Consider the following 20,000-nt stretch of genomic DNA (forward strand, 5'->3'; position numbering starts at 1 on the left):
TAAGCTAATTTTGAATTAAATTTTTTGGTGCGTGATAACGTATCTGAATTCATTAGGAAATTGACATATTATGAGTTAATTATTGTTATTTATATTAACATTTTATTGAAGAATGTACTTACTTCTTTACGTTTTGTTATTAACATTTACATGATGTTTTAGAAAATATGTTATATGCATCTAAATAATATATTTCTCGTGATAAATACAATGGTTAGTCTTTCAATATGTTTGCTCGCAGATAATTTCATTACTTAAACACTATTAAACAGTAACAAAAACTAAACTGAAATATATTTAAAACACAAATAGTTATTAATAACTATAATTATGGTGATTTTAACCAAATGCTTTAAAGTTTTGTAAGGCAAAACCAATTCATTATAATAATATTAATATTTTTGCTTTACTAAAGAGTGAATATTATCACACTCGGTGGAGAATTTTTGATAGATATTAAAAATAACTAAAATGTAAAAAAAGGAATTATATTACTCTCGGTGGTGAACTTTTTAGAGATGTTAAAAATAACTAAATGTAAATAATTAATATTATCTTCGGTGGTGAACTTTTGAGAGATGAAAATAACTAAAATGTAAAAAATTAATATTATTAATCTCGGTAGTGAATTTTAGAGATGTTAAAAATAACTAAATGTAATTAATTAATATTATCTTCGGTGGTGAATTTTTGAGATGAAAATAACTAAAATGTAAAACATTAATATTATTACTCTCGGTAGTGAATTTTTGAGAGATGAAAATAAATAAAATGTAAAAAATTAATATTATTACTCTCGGTGGTGAATTTTTGAGATGAAAATAATTAAAATGTAAAAAATTAATATTATTACTCTCGGTGATGAATTTTTGAGATGAAAATAATTAAAATGTAAAAAATTAATATTATCACTCTCGGTGGTGAATTTTTGAGAGATGAAAATAACTAAAATATAAAAGATTAATATTATTAATCTCGGTGGTGAATTTTTGAGATGAAAATAACTAAAATGTAAAAAATTTATATTATTACCCTCGGTGGTGAATTTTCGGTTGATATCTAGAAAAACTAAAATGTTAAAAAAAGGAATTATATTATTCTCGATCACGAATTTTTGAGATATTAAAAAAACTAAAATGAAAAAAAAAATATTACCCTCTGCGGAGAATTTTTGAGGGATATTAAAAACAAGTAAATGTAAAAAAAATTAATATTTTTTCCCTCGTTGGTGAATCTTTTTTTTATAGAAATTGAAAAAACTAAAATGTAAAAAAAGGAATTAAATTACTCTCGGTGGTGAATTTTTGATAGATATTAAAAACAAGTAAATGTAAAAAATTTATATTTTTTCCCTCTGTGGTGAATTCTTTATAGATATTGAAAATAACTACAATGTAAAAAATGAATAATATTACGGCCCATAACCCCACAACACCCCCCCCCCCTTGCACTGTTTATCCTTTTTTCCGCTCTTATCTTTTTTTTATCTTTATTTTAACGTAACCAAGATAAAATACAGAAAAGGATACACACAGACAGATAGACAGACAGACAGACAGACATGTAACCCAACGCAAAAACATAACCTGCTCAAAAAAAAAAATAATAATAATAATAAGGTAAAAGTTGAAATTATTTTTTACTCATTTGTTTTTGTTTTTTATTTTCTCAAAATAGTTTCCTTTTGTGTGTGTTTTTATTTTATCTAATAATAGTGTAAGCGATCCGTCAAAAATTACGGCTATGAATATTTAGATAGATATGCATACACATGCACCCACCTCTCTCTCCCCTGGGTATGCCTACTTATTCTCCTCCTACCTGTGGGATGGGGTGAATTTAGCGTGATCGGAATTTATATATATATATATATATATATATATATATATATATACATATATGTATATATATAAATATATATATATACTGTATATATATATGTGTGTATATATATGTGTATATATATACATATATTATATGTATATATATATATATATATATATATATATATACATTATATATATATATGTGTGTGTGTGTATATATATGCATATGCATTTATACGTATACATACTGTATATATATATATATATATATATATATACATATATATATATAAATTATATAAATATATATATATATACATATATATACATACATATATGATATGATATATATATATATATATATATATATATATATATATATATATATATATATATATAGGTATACACACAAACACTTGCTCTTTATCATATAGGAGAGATTATCCATTTTACACTATTCAGTCTATACTACAATTTAAATATTACATTTAAGAAACCTTATGAGACATTCTTCTTTGATTTTCCGTGCATCGATTTCTCTAAAATTTTCAGTGCCTATCATTAATAATAATAATAATAATAATAATAATAATAATAATAATAATAATAATAATCTTCCATTTACTTCAGCTCCCCTTCAAGGCACAAACACAAGCGGTTCTTAAATGTTTAGTACAAACCGGATTTTAGTGGATATCCTGCCCTGTGCGTTAAGCTATGACAGAACACGTTGGTGAGTTACTCTCTCGTCATATTATAGGGAATTCTACCCGCCTACCACCGCCCCTAGCCTACGCCCGGGCAGGGTTACCGGGTTTTCTATATGAGAAAAGGCCCAACTTTTAAACAACGGAAGCTTCAAAAGGCCAGACCATTAGTAGAAAAAGGAAAAAAAATATAGCAATATAGGGAATCAATTTCAAAAAGGCCAAATTGAGATATTTGGCACGAAAAAAGGCCACAATTGAGGGGTTTGGCCTTAAAAAGGCCAACTAGCAACCTTCCCTCGTAAGTCTAAACCCTCGTAGGTTATACCCCCTCCCTCCCTACCCTGAGCCAACTAGCTTTTAATCCCCTACTCTTCTAACTCCCCAGTGCCATGAAGTTCAAGCTTCTTTTTATTCAGAGTGATCTGATATATAAAAAAGAATTAAATCTTGTAGCAGCAGGTTCCTTAGTGCAACTCCCCCCCCCCTTCCCTTTACAACCCCCTTAAATGGTTAAAAGACAAGCGGTATGATATATGATCAGCTCTCAAGCCACTTCATCCAAGTTGGACCAGGGATCACCAGGTTATGGCTGCTGATGACTCAGCTAGGTCTATGGAAAGTGGGGTTGTATAAGCTACTGAAAACTATAGGGTACTAACTCCCTACATGAGGACGTTACCTATAGGTTACCTCAATCCTTTATCTTGATAGGTTTAGTTATTCAAACTGTCCTCTTATTATTATTATTATTATTATTATTATTATTCCCTAGCTATCATTGGAAGGAATAAGTAGGCTTCTTTTGCATCACTATACACTACCTCATTACCCTGAATTTACATATGAGAGGGAACACAGTGGGGTTGTAGCTTAGCAAGTAATAATAATACCCATAACTGTTCATATCAGTACAATTAATATTTTTTTTCCCCGTTAATGCAAACCTCATGAGTATCTCTGAATACTGGAAATAGGATTTTTCCATCTATAGTCCATTTCTTTTAGCGAGGCAGATTTACACCGACTCACAGCGGTGCCCCTTTAGCTCGGAAAAGTTTCCTGATCGCTGATTGGTTGGACAAGATCATTCTAACCAATCAGCGATCAGCAAACTTTTCCGAGCTAAAAGGGCACCTCGTATAGCCCATTGTAGGTATTTCTTAAGGGTCTTCCCAGTGTCGCTTCGGCCATCATCTAGTTAGGGTCTTGTCGCTATCTGCTTAAATATTTCAGCCTTCTACTCTACCTTCCTTCCAGAATTATTTCTCCCCTCTTTCTGTGCAACCTCGAAACTTTTAATTCCTGGTGAAGTAACAGGGTTTTCCCCCTAGTTTCACCAAGGTTTTTAAAGGTTTAGGAACGTTACCACATCGGCCACCACAACCCATATTACATTTAATCAGTAACATAGTTCTTAATCTCAGCCAGGATTCCCTTTTACTCCAAAATCAAGGCCATTGGTCTTTAGTCTTGGGTAGTGCCATAGGCTCTGTACCAAGGTCTTCCACTGTCTTGGGGTAGAGATCTCTATCTTATTTCTTATCCCCTTGTTTTATTAAAGTTTTATAGCTTATACTGGAAATATTTATCTTACTGCTGTTACTGTTCTTAAATTAGTTTATTTTTCTTTGTTTCCATTCCTCACTGGGCTACTTTCCCTGTTGGAGACCCTGGGCTTACACCATCCTGTTTTCCCAACTAGGGTTGTAGCTTAGCAAGTAATAATAATAATAATAATAATAATAATAATAATAATAATCAAGTCTATGGCTAGTTGTATGTTGGTACTGCTGTAGTGCTTATAGACTCATGTTACCAACCACTTCATCAGCTACGATGAACACGTCAGGTTTCAAAATTCGACGAAGCTTCACAGAAATCACAAATCAGGTTCGAGTGACTTGTTCGGTCTTTCAAGACGCACATAGTAATAAATATCAGTATTGAGGAAGAGAGCATAGCTGAAGATTAGGGAAGGAAAGTCAATTTGAATCGGTTACACGGGTAAAGGAAATCAAGTGGGTATTATTATTATTATTATTATTATTATTATTATTATTATTATTATTGCTTGCTAAGCTACAACCTTAGTTTGAAAAGCAGGATGCTATAAGCCCAAGGAAATGAGGAAATAAATACACTACATAAGAAATAAATACCAATTAAAAATAAATATTTTAAGAATAGTAACAACATTGAAATGAATATTTCATATACTGTATATAAACTATAACTGTAGGATACGTACAAGTTGATGAAAGGTTGTGAAAAGCAGGAAAAACATTAGCATCTTGTTATAAGTTATTTTTCCATATAATACTAGAGAGATGGCTGTTTTAATCTAATTTACAAGTATTCACGAAATTAGTGATATTTCGTATAATTGCTAGACTTGCTCTTTGTGCTATTAAAGGACAGGCGAAAAGACCTAATTTGCTATTTTTTAAGGTGAGCACTGCGCCCTATTCGACGTGCATCAGAACTATTATAATGAATGCCTTCTGAATTATCCATGACGTTCAAATTTTTTGTAAATTATTTTCTGTTGAACAGGTCGACATAAATCTTGTTTTATATTATTACTATTATTATTATTACTTGCTAAGCTAAAACCCTAGTTGGAAAAGCAGGATGCTATAAGCGCAGGGGCTCCAACAGGGAAAATAGCTCAATGAGGAAAGGGAACAAGGAAAAATAAAATATTTTAAGAAGAGCAACAATATTTAAATAAATATCACTTTATAAACTATAAAAACTTTCACAAAACAAGAGGAAGAGAAATAAGATATAAGATAGAACAGTGTGCCCGAGTGTACCTTCAAGCAAGAGAACTCTAACCCAAGACAGTGGAAGACCATGGTACAAAGGCTATGGCACTACCCAAGATTAGATAACAATGGTTTGATTTTGGAGTGTCCTCCTAGAAGAGCTGCTTACCATAGCTAAAGAGTCTTCTACCCTTAAAAAGAGAAAAGTTGCCACTGAACAATTACAGTGCAGTAAGAAGTGTTTGGTAATCTCAGTCTTGTTAAGTGTATGAGGACAGAGGAGAATATGTAAAGAATAAGCCAGACTATTCGGTGTGTGAGTGTATAGGCAAAGGGAAAATGAACCGTAATCAGAGAGAAGGATCCAATGAAGTGCTATCTGGCCAGTCAAAAGACCCCCTAACTCTCTAGTGGTAGTATCTCAACGGGTCTTATTCTAATCTATTCTAACGTATTTACTGAAATTAAGGTATATATTATTTATTCATTAATTACGTGGATATTATTTGCTATCCCCTTATTTCCATTCCTTTCTGGGCTACTTACCCTGTCTCGACCCTTGAGCTTGTAGCATTCTGGTTTTCCTACCAAGGTTGTAACTTGGCTAGCAATAATAATCTGAAAGGTATAGGACTTTGTTTTCACCATTGAAATTTAAGAGACATACAGTACTCTTGATACATCAGAAATACATAGGATAATTAATAGTTTTGCTACGCTTTATTATATTAATTCAATTGTGTTGTCTTCTCGTAAGCTAAGACGCATGGAGGAAACGTCTACTTTTTTGTTTGTTAGAGAACATGAGATATGTAGATTTTTTGCAAAAAAAAAAAAAAAAAAAAAATACTTTAGACGTCAACGTATAAGGTTATGGTAGCCAATTTAAAACGTCCATGTATGGCGATCTGCTGGACTGGGTTTCGAGACCCGCTCAACCTCGATAGTTCCTTGTTGTGTCTGCAACCTCACCCTCCTCGTGAGCTGAGGGATTGGTATGAAGGAGTATTTTTTAACTAGGGTTGTACTTTAGCTAATAATAATAATAATAATAATAATAATAATAATAATAATAATAATAATAATAAAAGGTCTATGTTAATGTTGTTACTGTTATTATATATCATATATTAATTGTTCATTACTTTTCTTGTTTAATTCCTGATTTCCTTTACTCGCTTGGCTATTTTTTCCCTGTTGGAGCCCCTGGGCTTATAGCCACCTGCTTTTCCAACTAGGGTTATAGCTTAGCTAATAATAATAATAATAATAATAATAATAATAATAATGATAATAATAATAATAATAAAAGGTCTATTTTAATGTTGTTATAGATCTTAAATATCATATATTAATTTCCCATTACTTTTCTTATAGTTTAATTCCTGATTTCCTTTCCTTGCTTGGCTATTTTTTCCTTGTTGGAGCACCTGGGCTTATAGCCTCTTGCTTTTCCAACTAGGGTTGCTTAGCTAATAATAATAATAATAATAATAATAATAATAATAATAATAATAATAATAATAATAAGAGGTCTATTTTAATGTTACTGTTCTTAGAATATCTTATATTAATTGTTCATTACTTTTCCTGTGGTTAATTTCTTTATTTCCTTTCCTCATTGTGGTATATTTCCCTGTTGGAGCCCTTAGGCTTATAGCATCCTGCTTTTCCAATTAGAGTTTTATAGTTTAGCTATCAATAATAATAATAGTAATAATAATAATAATAATAATAATAATAATAATAATAATAATAATAATAATAATAGTAATGATAATAATAATCCTCTTCATCATCATCCTCATCATCATCATCAATAATAATAATAATAATAATAATAATAATAATCTCTTCTCTGAACAGGAGATAGTTAGCCTACCAGTCTACTGTACATAGCATTTTGATCGACAGATATCAACATATTTTTTATCTCTTTGGACATGGAAACACTTTAGGTTTATTAAATAAAGAAACATTTCACTAATTTTTTTAGTCATGGTTAGTTAATTAGGCTTTGTAAGCAAGTCGTACTCTGTGAGTATGCGCACGTTCTTACGTGCGTGTACGAACTTTTTTTACGTGTACTGTGTACGATTTCAAATGCTTGAGAAAAAGACACGCGCAAAGAGAATGTGTGTGTATATTGTTCATTCTTTTATTTCCTTGTTTCTTTTCCTCACTGGGCTAATTTCCCTGTTGGAGACCTTGGGCTTATAGCAGCCTGCTTTTTCAGCTAGGATTGTAGCTAAGCAAGTAATAATAATAATAATAATAGGTTATAGATTTGCTCTTATTATTATTATTATTATTACCATTATTATTATTATTATTATTATTATTATTATGAATGGAGAATTATTGCTTTAAAAGCTCAAGATAGATACGACTGGCTTAATCTAACCGAGGTCCTTTGCGTCAACAAACGTAGGAGATTATTATTATTATTATTATTATTATTATTATTATTATTATTATTAATAATAATAACTAAGCTACAATCCTAGTTGGAAAAGTAGGATGCTATAACCCCAAGGTCTCCAGTGAGGAAAGGAGATAAGGAAATAAATAAATTATATGAGAAGTAAAGATTAATTAAAATAAAATGTTTTAAAAACAGTAACATCAAAATAGATCTTTCATATATAAACTTAAAAAAAGAGACTTAAATCAGCCTGTTCAACATGAAAACAGTAGGTGAATTAAATAAAAAACTTACTTCACCATACTCCTAATACTTTAATAAACAGCTTTGCAAAGTTACATATGTGCGTTTATTTGCATGTACGTTTCTTTGCCTTTCTTAAGCTTAATGTACACCTGCTTAGCCGTGAGTGTGTCCGCAGGCAAAACGCGCTTGGTGTAAGGTGGAAGCCGGTTGGCCGGTCCTCAAGTGTGTCGGAGGGATCCTGTTTCGTAACCGGCTGTCGTGTTTCGGTTAGCGGAGCATGGCGTCATGTATATATCCATGAGGCTCGTCTCATGACTTCAGGGTGAGGCCACGTCCCAAGAAGAACTTCTCTTCAGGAATTCCTCCTTCAGCAGCAGCAGCAGCAGCGTCATTTGCACCAGCTACATCCCTCTACATTCACCATGAACAAGTACTTCCCTGGAATCGGCCGTATTGAGTACCGGCCAGATGCTGGACCGGAGGACACCCTCGTCTACCGCCACTACAATGCGGCAGAGATTGTCCACGGCCGTACCATGGAGGAATGGCTGAAGTTCTCCGTCTGCTACTTCAATGCCTTCAGGTTAGAACTAGTATCTCTTTACCTATTTCCTCCCCCAATGGCTGAAGTTTTCCGTCTGCTACTTCAATGCCTTCAGGTTAGGCCTAGTATCTCATTGCCTATTTCCTCCCCCCAATTGCTGAAGTTCTCCGTCTGCTACTTCAATGCCTTCAGGTTAGACCTAATATCTCATTACCTATATCCTCCCCTCTCAATGGCTGAAGTTCTCCGTCTGCTACTTCAATGCCTTCAGGTTAGGCCTAGTATCTCTTTACCTATATCCTCCCCCAATGGCTGAAGTTCTCCATCTGCTACTTCAATGCCTTCAGGTTAGGCCTAGTATCTCATTACCCATTTCCTTCCCCCATAGACGAGCTTCGTAGCTCATGCGGGGAGAGAGCAACAGAGCGTGTCCAGCTCCCCCTAGCCTTACCATTCTTTAACCGGATCGCATGAGAGATTTTCACCCTTTAGAAAAAAATCCCGTTTTGTTAATCACGTCAGATCTTATTTCGTGTATCCTCTGCTTATTACCTCCACCAACAAAGTTGGTAGGAGGTTAAGTTTTCGTCCATATTTGTCTGTTTACCTGTTTGTTTGTGAACAACTTTCTGGCCACATATTTATTCATAGAATAGTGAAACTTTCAGGGATTAATTCTTATGTTGAGACGTGGAAGTGATTCAGTTTTGAAAGTCCTAGGTCAAAGGTCAAGGTCAAGGTTGAGCAAAAGATCGACCGAACTAACCCTAAACTTAACCCCAAGTTCGCACATGGTTATCACAAAGACTTCAAATACGCTTACGGTTTAAATTGATTCTGGCAAAGGCCAGCTGGTTTTGAGAAATAAGATGCAGTGGTGAAGGTCTGCACTCCCAGAGTGCTTTTTCTAGTTCAATCTTGCATTGCTTCGAATTTAACTAAGTTATAAAAGCGTTATACTAGATAATGTATTATCCTCGCCTTAAAGCCCTTATTTAATTTATACTTATTTCTTTCGTATTTTTCGTGATGTTTGAAGATCGTTGTTCGTTTGTTATTAAATCACTGTTTAATTGTAATTTAATTTGAAAAGTGTCTTGAAAAGAAATGATAATGTTAAGTAGTCACATGAAGATGGTTTCATCTTTAATAAGCACAAATTTCTTTTTTTACACCAATAATTTAAAATACATATTCTTGTACGAAGATCCTTTCATAATGTTCTCTCCTTTCGTGGAATACATAGTCCTTGATCTTGGTTTTATGACTCCAGATTAAATGAACAGGTATAAAAATAGCAAATTTATTCAAATGAATCAAATTTCGTTTGGAATTTTTTAGAAAGAATACTTGGATATAAAAAAAATAAATATTTGGAATTCTTATAAAGAATACCCTGATAATACAAAAAATGTGGAATGTCGTATGGAATTTTTTATAAAGAATACTTGGACAATACAAAAAATAATTCAATTTCGTTTGGAATTTTTACAAAGAATACCCGGATAATAAAAAAAAATTAAATGTCGTTTTGAATATTTCAATAATACAAAAAAAAAATTATTTTTTCGCGAGAACGTTTTCAAGTTAACCAAGAATCAGGTATATCGATATATTTTGAGAAAAAGAACTTAAATACATGAAGAGATTCTGTTCAATACATCAAGATGTTTTGTTCAAAATCCTCCAGATCCTCATTGACATTTTCTTTTACCTCTGTACCATATAAAGCTTATATATATATATATATATATATATATATATATATATATATATATATATATATATATATATCTATATCTATATCTATATATATATATATATATAGATATATATATAGATATAGATATATATATATATATATAGATATATATATATATATATATCTATAAATATAGATATATATATATATATATATATATATATATATATATATGTATATATATATAGATATAGATATATATATATATATAGATATATATATATATATATAGATATATATATATATATAGATATATATATATATATCTAAATATATATATATATATATATATATATATATATATATATATATATATCTATATATATATATATACATAATGAACTATGGTGCTATATGACTCAAAAAGATACAATCTTTTAAATCACCGAAACTACTTTAAATCAAATACATCTTATTGACATGAACAAGGTATTTAAATACGCATCAAAGATAAGAATAAATTATAAACATTACTTTACTTCCATAAACTAAATATGCGAAGTAGAGAACAAATCGGTCTGCCCCTGCATGTTTGTCTAATGTTTCTCACCTTTCCGGAGTTATTACCAGTTACCTACCAGCCTTCCACTTCATGTATTTCTTACTAGCATTGTTAGAATGACCATCTACTAGACCACCTACCAGCATTGTTCTACTAATATTCTCTTGCTAAACTATTCTATCTAATTTCTCTTCCTCTTGTTTTATTAAAGTTTTTATAGTTTGTATAGGAGATATTTATTTCAATGTTGTTACTGTTCTTAGAATATTTTATTCTAACCTTGTTTCCTTTCCTCACTGGGCTATTTTCCCTGTTGGGGCCCCTCAAGATATTTATTTTACTGTTGTTACTGTTCTTAGAATATTTTATTTTAACCTTGTTTCATTTCCTCACTGGGTTATTTTCCCTGTTGGGGCCCCTCAAGATATTTATTCTAATGTTACTGTTCTTAGAATATTTTATTCTAACCTTGTTTCCTTTCCTCACTGGGCTATTTTCCCTGTTGGGGCCCCTCGGGCTTATAGCATCCTGCTTTTCCAACTAGGGTTGTAGCTTAAAAAAAAAATAAATAATAATAATACTTTATATATAAGATGAAGAAGTCAAATATTTATATCACAGCAAATCAATAAGCTTTTTACCGTTCTTAAAATATTTAATTTCCTTGTTTTCTTTCCTCACTGGGCTATTTTGCCTGTTGGATACCCCTTGGGCTTATAGCACCCTGCTTCTCCAACTAGGGTTATAGCTTAGCAAGTTATTATAATAATGATAACAAAGACTTGAACATAATGACCGATAGCTATCCTTTTAGCAAGTTTCTCTCTCTCTCCCTCTCTCTCTCTCTCTCTCTCTCTCTCTCTCTCTCTCTCTCTCTCTCTCTCTCTCTCTCTCTCTCTCTCTCTACTCTTACGTCCTATTACCCATTTATTATCTTTATTAGAAATGATTTATTATTTTCTTTCTTACATAAAGAAGATAAGAAGAATATAAAGATAAAGAATTATAGGAAGAATAGTCTCATAAATGATAATTCTTTACAAAGATCAATATATTCACAACTTTATAATATTTTTTTCAAGACCTTGCTGTTTGAGAACCCTGGCAAAGATTACTCTCATAAGATTTTAGAATTAAGGACGCGTCCATTGTACACTTAAAACACCGTAATTTTAATCGGAAATTCTCCGTACAAATATACGGTTCTCAGCCGTATTTTCAGAAATACGGGGTACAGTAATTTTCACCCTACTTCGTTATTATCTTTTACTGGTTGGTGACCGTAATATCTATCACTCCTTAACGTTAATATGTTTGTTTTTAAAAACGGTAAATGTCTGGTAACATTTATTCCAGGATTTTTACCGTTTTATTTACGGCAAATTTTCAACATTAATGTTACCTATTTCATCGCATTTTAATATCTTAAGGTCCCGTATTTATTTGCATTCTAAGACCTTCATGTTTAAGGTCCCGTATTTCATTGCATTCTAAGACAATGTTTAAATTCCCATAAGTCGGTTGTATTCTAAGACCTTAAGGTTTAAGGTCCCGTATTTCCCTGTATTCCAAGACCTTTAGGTTTCCGGTCCCGTATTTCCTTGCATCCCAAGACCTTAAGGTTTAAGGTCCCGTATTTCCTTGTATTCCAAGACTTTAAGGTTTAAGGTCCCGTATTTCCCTGTATTCCAAGACCTTAAGGTTTAAGGTCCCGTATTTCCTTGTATTACAAGACCTTAAGGTTTAAGATCCCGTATTTCCTTGTATTCCAAGACCTTAAGATTTAATGTCCCTTATTTCATTGTATTCCAAAACCATAAGGTCTGAGGTCCCGTATTTCATTGTATTCGAATATAAAACCTTACGGTTTAAGGTCCCGTATTTCATTGCATTCTGAGATCTTAAGGTTTAAAGTCCCGTATTTCATTGTATTCTAATCTAAAACCTTACGGTTTAAGGTCCGTATTTCAATGCACTCTGAGACCTTAAGATTTAAAGTCCCGTATTTAATTGTACTCTAACACCTCAAGGTTTAAGGTCCCGTATTTCATTGCATTCTAAGACCTTAAGGTTTAAAGTACCGTATGTAATTGTACTCTAACACCTTAAGGTTTAAGGTCCCGTATTTCATTGCATACTAACCTTAAGGTTTAAAGTACCGTATGTAATTGTACTCTAACACCTTAAGGTTTAAGGTCCCGTATTTCATTGCATTCTAAGACCTTAAGGTTTAAAGTCCCGTATTTAATTGTACTCTAACACCTTAAGGTTTAAGATCCCGTATTTCATTGCATTCTAAGACCTTAAGGTTTAAAGTCCCGTATTTAATTTTACTCTAACACCTTAAGGTTTCAGGTCCCGTATTTCATTGCATTCTAACCTTAAGGTTTAAAGTCCCGTATTTAATTGTACTCTAACACCTTAAGGTTTAAAGCCCCGTATTTAATTGCATTCTAAGACCTTAAGGTTTAAAGTCCCGTATTTAATTGTACTCAAACACCTTAAGGTTTAAGGTCCCGTATTCCATTGATTCTAAGACCTTAAGGTTTAAAGTCCCGTATTTCTTTGTATTCTAATAAAAAACCTTACGTTTTAAGGTCCCGTATTTCATTGCATTCTAAGACAAGGTTTAAGGTCCCATATTTCATTGTATTATACCTTAAGGTTTAAGATCTCGTAATTCATTATATTTCGAAACCTGTGGATTTAAGGTCTTCCAGTAGACGAGATTACTCTTTTCGAGGATAACTGGAATCCAAAAAAACTGGAAATCGTTTAAATCACGACACATTTTCTTTTCCAGGTATTATGGCTCCGACGATTACTAGTTTAAGGTCTCGTATTTCATTATATTTCGGAACCTGTAGGTTTAAGGTCCTCCACTAGACGAGATTACTCTTTTTGAGAATCACTGGATTCCCAAAAAACTGGAAATCGTTTAAATCGTGACATATCTTCTTTTCCAGGTATTATGGCTCCGACGATTACTATGGAGACCGGGCTCACCAACGCCAGTGGGAGGATGGCTCACGGTCCATTGACAACTACAAGAGACGGATGATGGCTGCCTTCGAGTTCTTCCACAAACTCAACATCAAATACTATTCTGTAAGTAGCCAAAGATAGTCAATGTTGGGTCGATGAAGTGTTGATAGTATTGATGATTTCCAACTTATTTTATTTTACATCAGTTTTTAACTTTCAAATAGAAAGTATTGTTGATTTTCATCTTATTGTATTTTACATCAGTTTTTAACTTTCAAATAGAAAGTATTGTTGATTTTCATCTTATTGTATTTTACATCAGTTTTCAACTTTCAAATAGAAAGTATTGTTGATTTCCATCTTATTCTATCTTACTTCAGTTTTCAACTTTAAAATAGAAAGTATTGTTGATTTTCATCTTATTTTATTTTACATCAGTTGTTAATTTTCAAATCGAAAGTATTTTTTATTTCCATCTTATTTTATTTTACATCAGTTTTTAACTTTCAAATAGAAAGTATTGATGATTTTCATCTTATTGTATTTTACATCAGTTTTCAACTTTCAAATAGAAAGTATTGTTGATTTTCATCTTATTCTATCTTACTTCAGCTTTCAACTTTCAAATAGAAAGTATTGTTGATTTTCATCTTATTGTAATTTACATCAGTTTTTAACCTCCAAATAGAAAGTATTGTTGATTTTCATCTTATTGTAATTTACATCAGTTTTTAACCTCCAAATAGAAAGTATTGTTGATTTTCATCTTATTCTATCTTACTTCAGCTTTCAACCTCCAAATAGAAAGTATTGTTGATTTTCATCTTATTCTATCTTACTTCAGCTTTCAACCTCCAAATAGAAAGTATTGTTGATTTTCATCTTATTCTATCTTACTTCAGTTTTCAACTTTCAATCTTGCTGCGGATGTTTTTTTTATGTTAAACAGACTGATATAAATATCTTCTTGAAGTTTATGTATGAAAGGTCTATTTCAATGTTGTTACTGTTCTTAAAAATATATTTTTTTCTAATTGGTCGTTACTTTTCTTGCAGTTCATTTATTTCTTTATTTCCTTTCCTCAATGAGCTATTTTTCCGTTGGAGCCCTTGGGCTTATAGGATCCAGTTTTTCCAACTAAGGTTGTAGCTTAACTAATAATAATAATAATAATAATAATAATAATAATAATGATAATAGTAATGATAATAATAATAATAATACTCATGGTTCGTCTGATTTCTTCCAGGTGAGCGACCGCGACATGGCACCAGAGGGAGACAGCTTCGACGAGACAAACCGCTACCTGGAGGAGATGGTGACCCTGGCTTGCGATCTCCAGAAGCAAGTGGGCATTCACCCTCTGTACTACAGCGCTGACCTCTTCACCCACCCCCGTTACATGAACGGCTCCGGATCCAACCCAGACGCCCACGTCTTCGCCTACGCCTGCGCTCAGATCAAGCGCAGCATGGAGGCTGCCAAGCGCATGGGAGCCGAGAACTTCGTGTTCTTCCACCCACGGGATGGCTACCAGAGCGTCCTGCAGAGGCAGTTCTTCAGGGACATGTCCCACATGGCTCAGCTCTACCGCATGGCCGCCCAGTATAAGGACAAGATCGGCTTCAGGGGACAGCTCTTGATCCAGCCCAAGCCTCACGACCCCCGTCGCCACCAGTACGAGTCCGACGTCATGTCGACCATGTACATGCTCCGCCACTTCGGCCTCGAGAAGCAGTACAAGCTGTACATCAAACCAGGCTTCTCCAGGATGATGGGACGCCCTTACGAGCACGACGTTTACATGGCATCCGCCTTCAACATGCTGGGTTCCATCGACGCCTCCGACAACTTCCCTGAGGTCAACGGGACGTCTGATATCTGTGCCCGAGACATTCGCGATGCCACTTTCGTCATGAAGTGCGTCCTTGAACAGGTAAGACAAAGAAGAGATCTTATTTGACTTTCCATTTACTCGTTGGATTTTACCTGGTTAATGACAAAAGACAACATCAACGTTTTTAACTTAAAACAGAAATAATCACACGAAGTTAATGAAAAAGGATGTTCATTTTCTGTCTATTTTTTTTATAGTAAGATTTAATTCTATTGGCTGAAAATAAATATTTTCCAATATTATTATAATTTGGTTTGTCATGTTCTTCGGTACTTAGAATTTCAATTAGACAGATAACTAGGAGACGTAGGAAAACCTTTATTTCATTTTGTGAAAAATAGTCTATTTACTTTTGGTAAAAAAAAAATTCTGTTCTATATTGAGTGTAAAGAACTATACTGTATATATCATTAATCAATTTGTTATTTTTCCATTTTTTTGTTCTAAAGGACTTGCAGTATATATCATTAATCAATCGGTTAATTTTTTTTATATTATCTTTTATTCATCAATCTATGTTTTTTTCAGAGTGGCCTACAGCAAGGCGGGCTGACCCTCGGCGGCCGAGTTCGTAGGGAGTCCACTGAGCCTCGCGACATGTTCCACGGTTACATCATGGCCATGGACACCTTCGCCCGTGCCCTCAGGAACGCCTCTCGCATGATCTCCGACGGATGCTTTGCTCGCAGCATCCAGCAGGTAAGAATCTGGAAGTCCTTGGGGATCTGATACCCTAGTCCTTAGGACTTTTTCCATCTTTTCACTAACCCGTCTGAAAGTCCTTGAGGATCTGATACCCCAATCCTTAGGACTGTTTCCATCCTTTCCCCAACCCGTCCGAAAGTCCCTGAGGATCTGATACCCAAGTCCTTTGGATTTTCTCTTTCCTATCCCCAACCCGTAAGAAAGTCCTTGAGGATCTGATACCCCAGTCCTTAGGACTGTACCCATCCTTTCCCCAAATCATCTAAAAGTCCTTGAGGATCTGATACCCAAGTCCTTAGGACTGTTTCCATCCTTTCCCCAACCCATCTGAAAGTCCTTGAGGATCTGATACCAAGCCCTTAGGACTTTTTCCATCCTTTCCACAACCCGTCCGAAAGTCCTTGAGGATCTGATACCTAAGTCCTTAGGATTTTTTCCTTCCTTTCCTCAACTCGTCCGAAAGTCCTTGATGATCTGATACCCGAGTCCTTAGGATTTTCTCATTCCTTTTCCCAACCCGTAAAAAAAGTTCTTGAGGATCTGATACCCCAGTCCTTAGGACTTTTTCCTTCCTTTCCTCAACTCGTCAGAAAGTCCCTGAGGATTTGATACCCCAGTCTTTAGGACTTTTTCCTTCCTTTCCCAAACCCGTAAGAAACTCCTTGGGGATCTGATACCCCATTCCTTAGGACTATTTCCATCCTTTCTCCAACCCATCCTATTGCCTGATAGGCTTATCCTTCAGGTTTCATTAAGTTGTTTATTTATAAAGGAATATTTTTGAAAAAATTTACATGAATATATTTTATCTATTTTGTGTATGTGATTATATATAGGATATGTATGTACACACAACACTTCGAGTCCTCCTTCCGTCTAACCTTATATTAATTATCAATTATGGAGGTCATCTTATGATTTGTCAGTTCAAGTTTATATTTTTTTCCGAATTGACCTTACATTGATTTATTGATATAGCTGTTTCTGAATAAGCATATCTTAAGTCTGATCTTAAATACCTCCAAGTTTCAAAAGTCGTATCAATACCTTCAACCATTTGATTGATAGAAATCTTGGTGCAAACACTAACAAACGGGTGAATTTAATCATAAGTTTTTATTTATGATAAGTGATATTCTCCTCATTCATAATTATATACACAAATATGCTTTTGTTACGATGGAAGACATATACTGTATACACAAACATGCTTTTGTTACGATGGAAGACATATATACACAAACATGCTTTTGTTACGATGGAAGACATATACACAAACATGCTTTTGTTACGATGGAAGACATATACACAAACATGCTTTTGTTACGGTGGGAGACATATATACACAAACATGCTTTTGTTACGATGGAAGACATATATACACAAACATGCTTTTGTTACGATGGAAGACATTTGTTTAACTTTGTATATAACTGTTTATCATCTCTACCTCCACAGCGTTACAACTCCTACAAGTCAGGCCTCGGAGAGCGCATTGAGAAGGGCGCCGCCTCCTTCGAGGAGTGCGAAGACTACGTCCGCAAGTGCGGCGAGCCCCAGCCCCAGTCCAGCCGCTTCGAACACTTCGAGAACATGTTCAACTACTACGTCTACCCTCCTCGTCAGTAGTCCTCGGGAGCGCCATCTCGTACCTCTGTTGCTGTCGAATGTCATGAAGATCAGACGAACCCTAAGCGTCCTTCGTCTCCTTGGAGATTTCGAAGGATGCTGGTTGGTTAATAATTCGTGGCAACCGATATAACGCTGAAGGAACTATGAAATTCGTTATGATCGCACTTTTTTTTCGTCTTGGGTCACGCTTGGTGCAGCTTTTTTTTTTTTTTTTTAATCCCATTCGTGTTTATGAATAATTCTTCGACAGACCTCACCCTCATACCCAGTTCCTGGTTGTTCATGCCTGCTGCTGCGTCGCAGTCAGGAACTTTTTTTTTTTTGGAGTATATTTTACAAGGTTCTGCAAGGGAGATTTCAACTGGAAACTGAGAAAGAGATTCCCAGAACTTAAAGATCTGCAAGGGATATTCCAACTGGAATCTGCTATAGAGATTCTCGGAACTTAAAGAAGATCTGCCAATTCCAACTGGAATCTGAGAAAGATTCTCAGAACTTAAAGAAGATCTGCAAGGGATATTCCAACTGGAATCTGCTATAGAGATTCTTGGAACTTAAAGAAGATCAACAAGGGAGATTCCAACTGGAATCTGAGAAAGAGATTCTCGGAACTTAAAGAAGATCTGCTAATTCCAACTGGAATCTGCGAAAGAGATTCCCAGAACTCAAAGATTAACAAGGGAGATTCCAACTGGAATCTGCTATAGAGATTCTCGGAACTTTAAGAAGATCTGCTAATTCCAACTGGAATCTGCGAAAGAGATTCCCAGAACTTGAAGATCTGCAAGGGAGATTCCAACTGGAATCTGCTATAGAGATTCTCGCAACTTAAAGAACATCTGCTAATTCCAACTGGAATCTGAGAAAGAGATTCTCAGAACTTAAAGAAGATCAACAAGGGATATTCCAACTGGAATCTGTTAAAGAGAGCCTCAGAACTTAAAGATCAACAAGGGAAATTCCAACTGGAATCTGAGAAAGAGATTCTCAGAACTTAAAGAAGATCAACAAGGGAGATTCCAACTGGAATTTACTAAAGAGATTCTCATTGTACAACTTAAAGAAGATTCAGCATGGGAGATTCCAACGGGAATCTGCTGAAGAAATTCTCAGAACTTAAAGAACACCCTGTAAAGTAGATTCCAACTGGAATCTACTAAAAATATTTTAAGTAATTATTTAAAAAAGAATCATTGAATGTTGAAGTTTATCATGAAGGAGAATTGGTCATCTGGATATGAACTTCATTAACATATCATGATACATTTAGATTCAAAAACAGCAAAAACTAGAAAGAATTAAAGTACTTTATGTAGACACAAATTCAATTTTGTTAGCATCACCAGAAGGAATAATAACGCATTTGCCAAATATCTAAATTAGGATTATTCTATTTTTTAAGTAATTCAGTTTGTTTCATTGGGCACAGTGCTTCTGGAGCAAATAAAAAATGTAAAAAAAAGGGTTTGTTATTTCAGTCCTTCGGAAAGTAAATCACAAGAGCTCTCTCTCTCTCTCTCTCTCTCTCTCTCTCTCTCTCTCTCATCTTTATTTATAATAAACGATATCGGCGTCAATGACCTTCGATATCAGGATGCCAGAGAACTTCAATTCTCTCTCTCTCTCTCTCTCTCTCTCTCTCTCTCTCTCTCTCTATATATATATATATATATATATAATAAACGATATCGGCGTCAAAGACCTTCGATGTCATGATGCCAGAGAACTTCAATTCTCTCTCTCTCTCTCTCTCTCTCTCTCTCTCTCTCTCTCTCATCTTTATTTATGATAAAAACTTCAATTCTCTCTCTCTCTCTCTCTCTCTCTCATCTTTATTTATGATAAACGATATCGGCGTCATTGATCTTTGATGTCAGGATACTAGATAACTTCAAATCTCTCTCGCTCTCTCTCTCTCATCTTTATCTATAATAAACGATATCGGCGTCAATGACCTTCGATGTCAGGATGCCAGAGAACTTCAAATCATTCTCTCT

At 33.9% G+C, this 20,000-nt stretch overlaps 1 protein-coding gene across 2 annotated transcripts; it reads left to right on the plus strand.

Moving 5' to 3' along the window:
• The first annotated feature begins 8,273 nt into the window (after positions 1-8,273).
• On the plus strand, positions 8,274-19,386 carry LOC137617331 (uncharacterized). 2 transcript variants are annotated; one of them, XM_068347352.1, is made up of 5 exons: positions 8,274-8,558; positions 13,750-13,891; positions 15,019-15,705; positions 16,195-16,365; positions 17,830-19,386. In XM_068347352.1, the coding sequence occupies exons 1-5, from the start codon at positions 8,398-8,400 to the stop codon at positions 17,998-18,000; spliced, it is 1,332 nt and encodes a 443-aa protein (XP_068203453.1). In that variant the 5' UTR covers positions 8,274-8,397; the 3' UTR covers positions 18,001-19,386. The 2 variants fall into 2 exon arrangements, with proteins under 2 accessions (XP_068203453.1, XP_068203454.1); XM_068347353.1 differs by lacking the exon at positions 8,274-8,558 and adding an exon at positions 8,785-8,866.
• The last annotated feature ends 614 nt before the right edge of the window (positions 19,387-20,000 follow it).

Source organism: Palaemon carinicauda, chromosome 23 (assembly GCF_036898095.1).
Source record: "Palaemon carinicauda isolate YSFRI2023 chromosome 23, ASM3689809v2, whole genome shotgun sequence".
NCBI classification, from domain to species: domain Eukaryota; kingdom Metazoa; phylum Arthropoda; class Malacostraca; order Decapoda; family Palaemonidae; genus Palaemon; species Palaemon carinicauda.

Excerpts from the sequence above, each read along its gene's own strand:
- LOC137617331 (XM_068347352.1), top strand. The coding sequence starts at position 8,398 with ATGAACAAGTACTTCCCTGGAATCGGCCGTATTGAGTACCGGCCAGAT. Across the intron at positions 13,892-15,018 it reads TCAACATCAAATACTATTCT|GTGAGCGACCGCGACATGGC; the intron begins GTAAGTAGCCAA and ends GATTTCTTCCAG. Across the intron at positions 15,706-16,194 it reads TGAAGTGCGTCCTTGAACAG|AGTGGCCTACAGCAAGGCGG; the intron begins GTAAGACAAAGA and ends TGTTTTTTTCAG.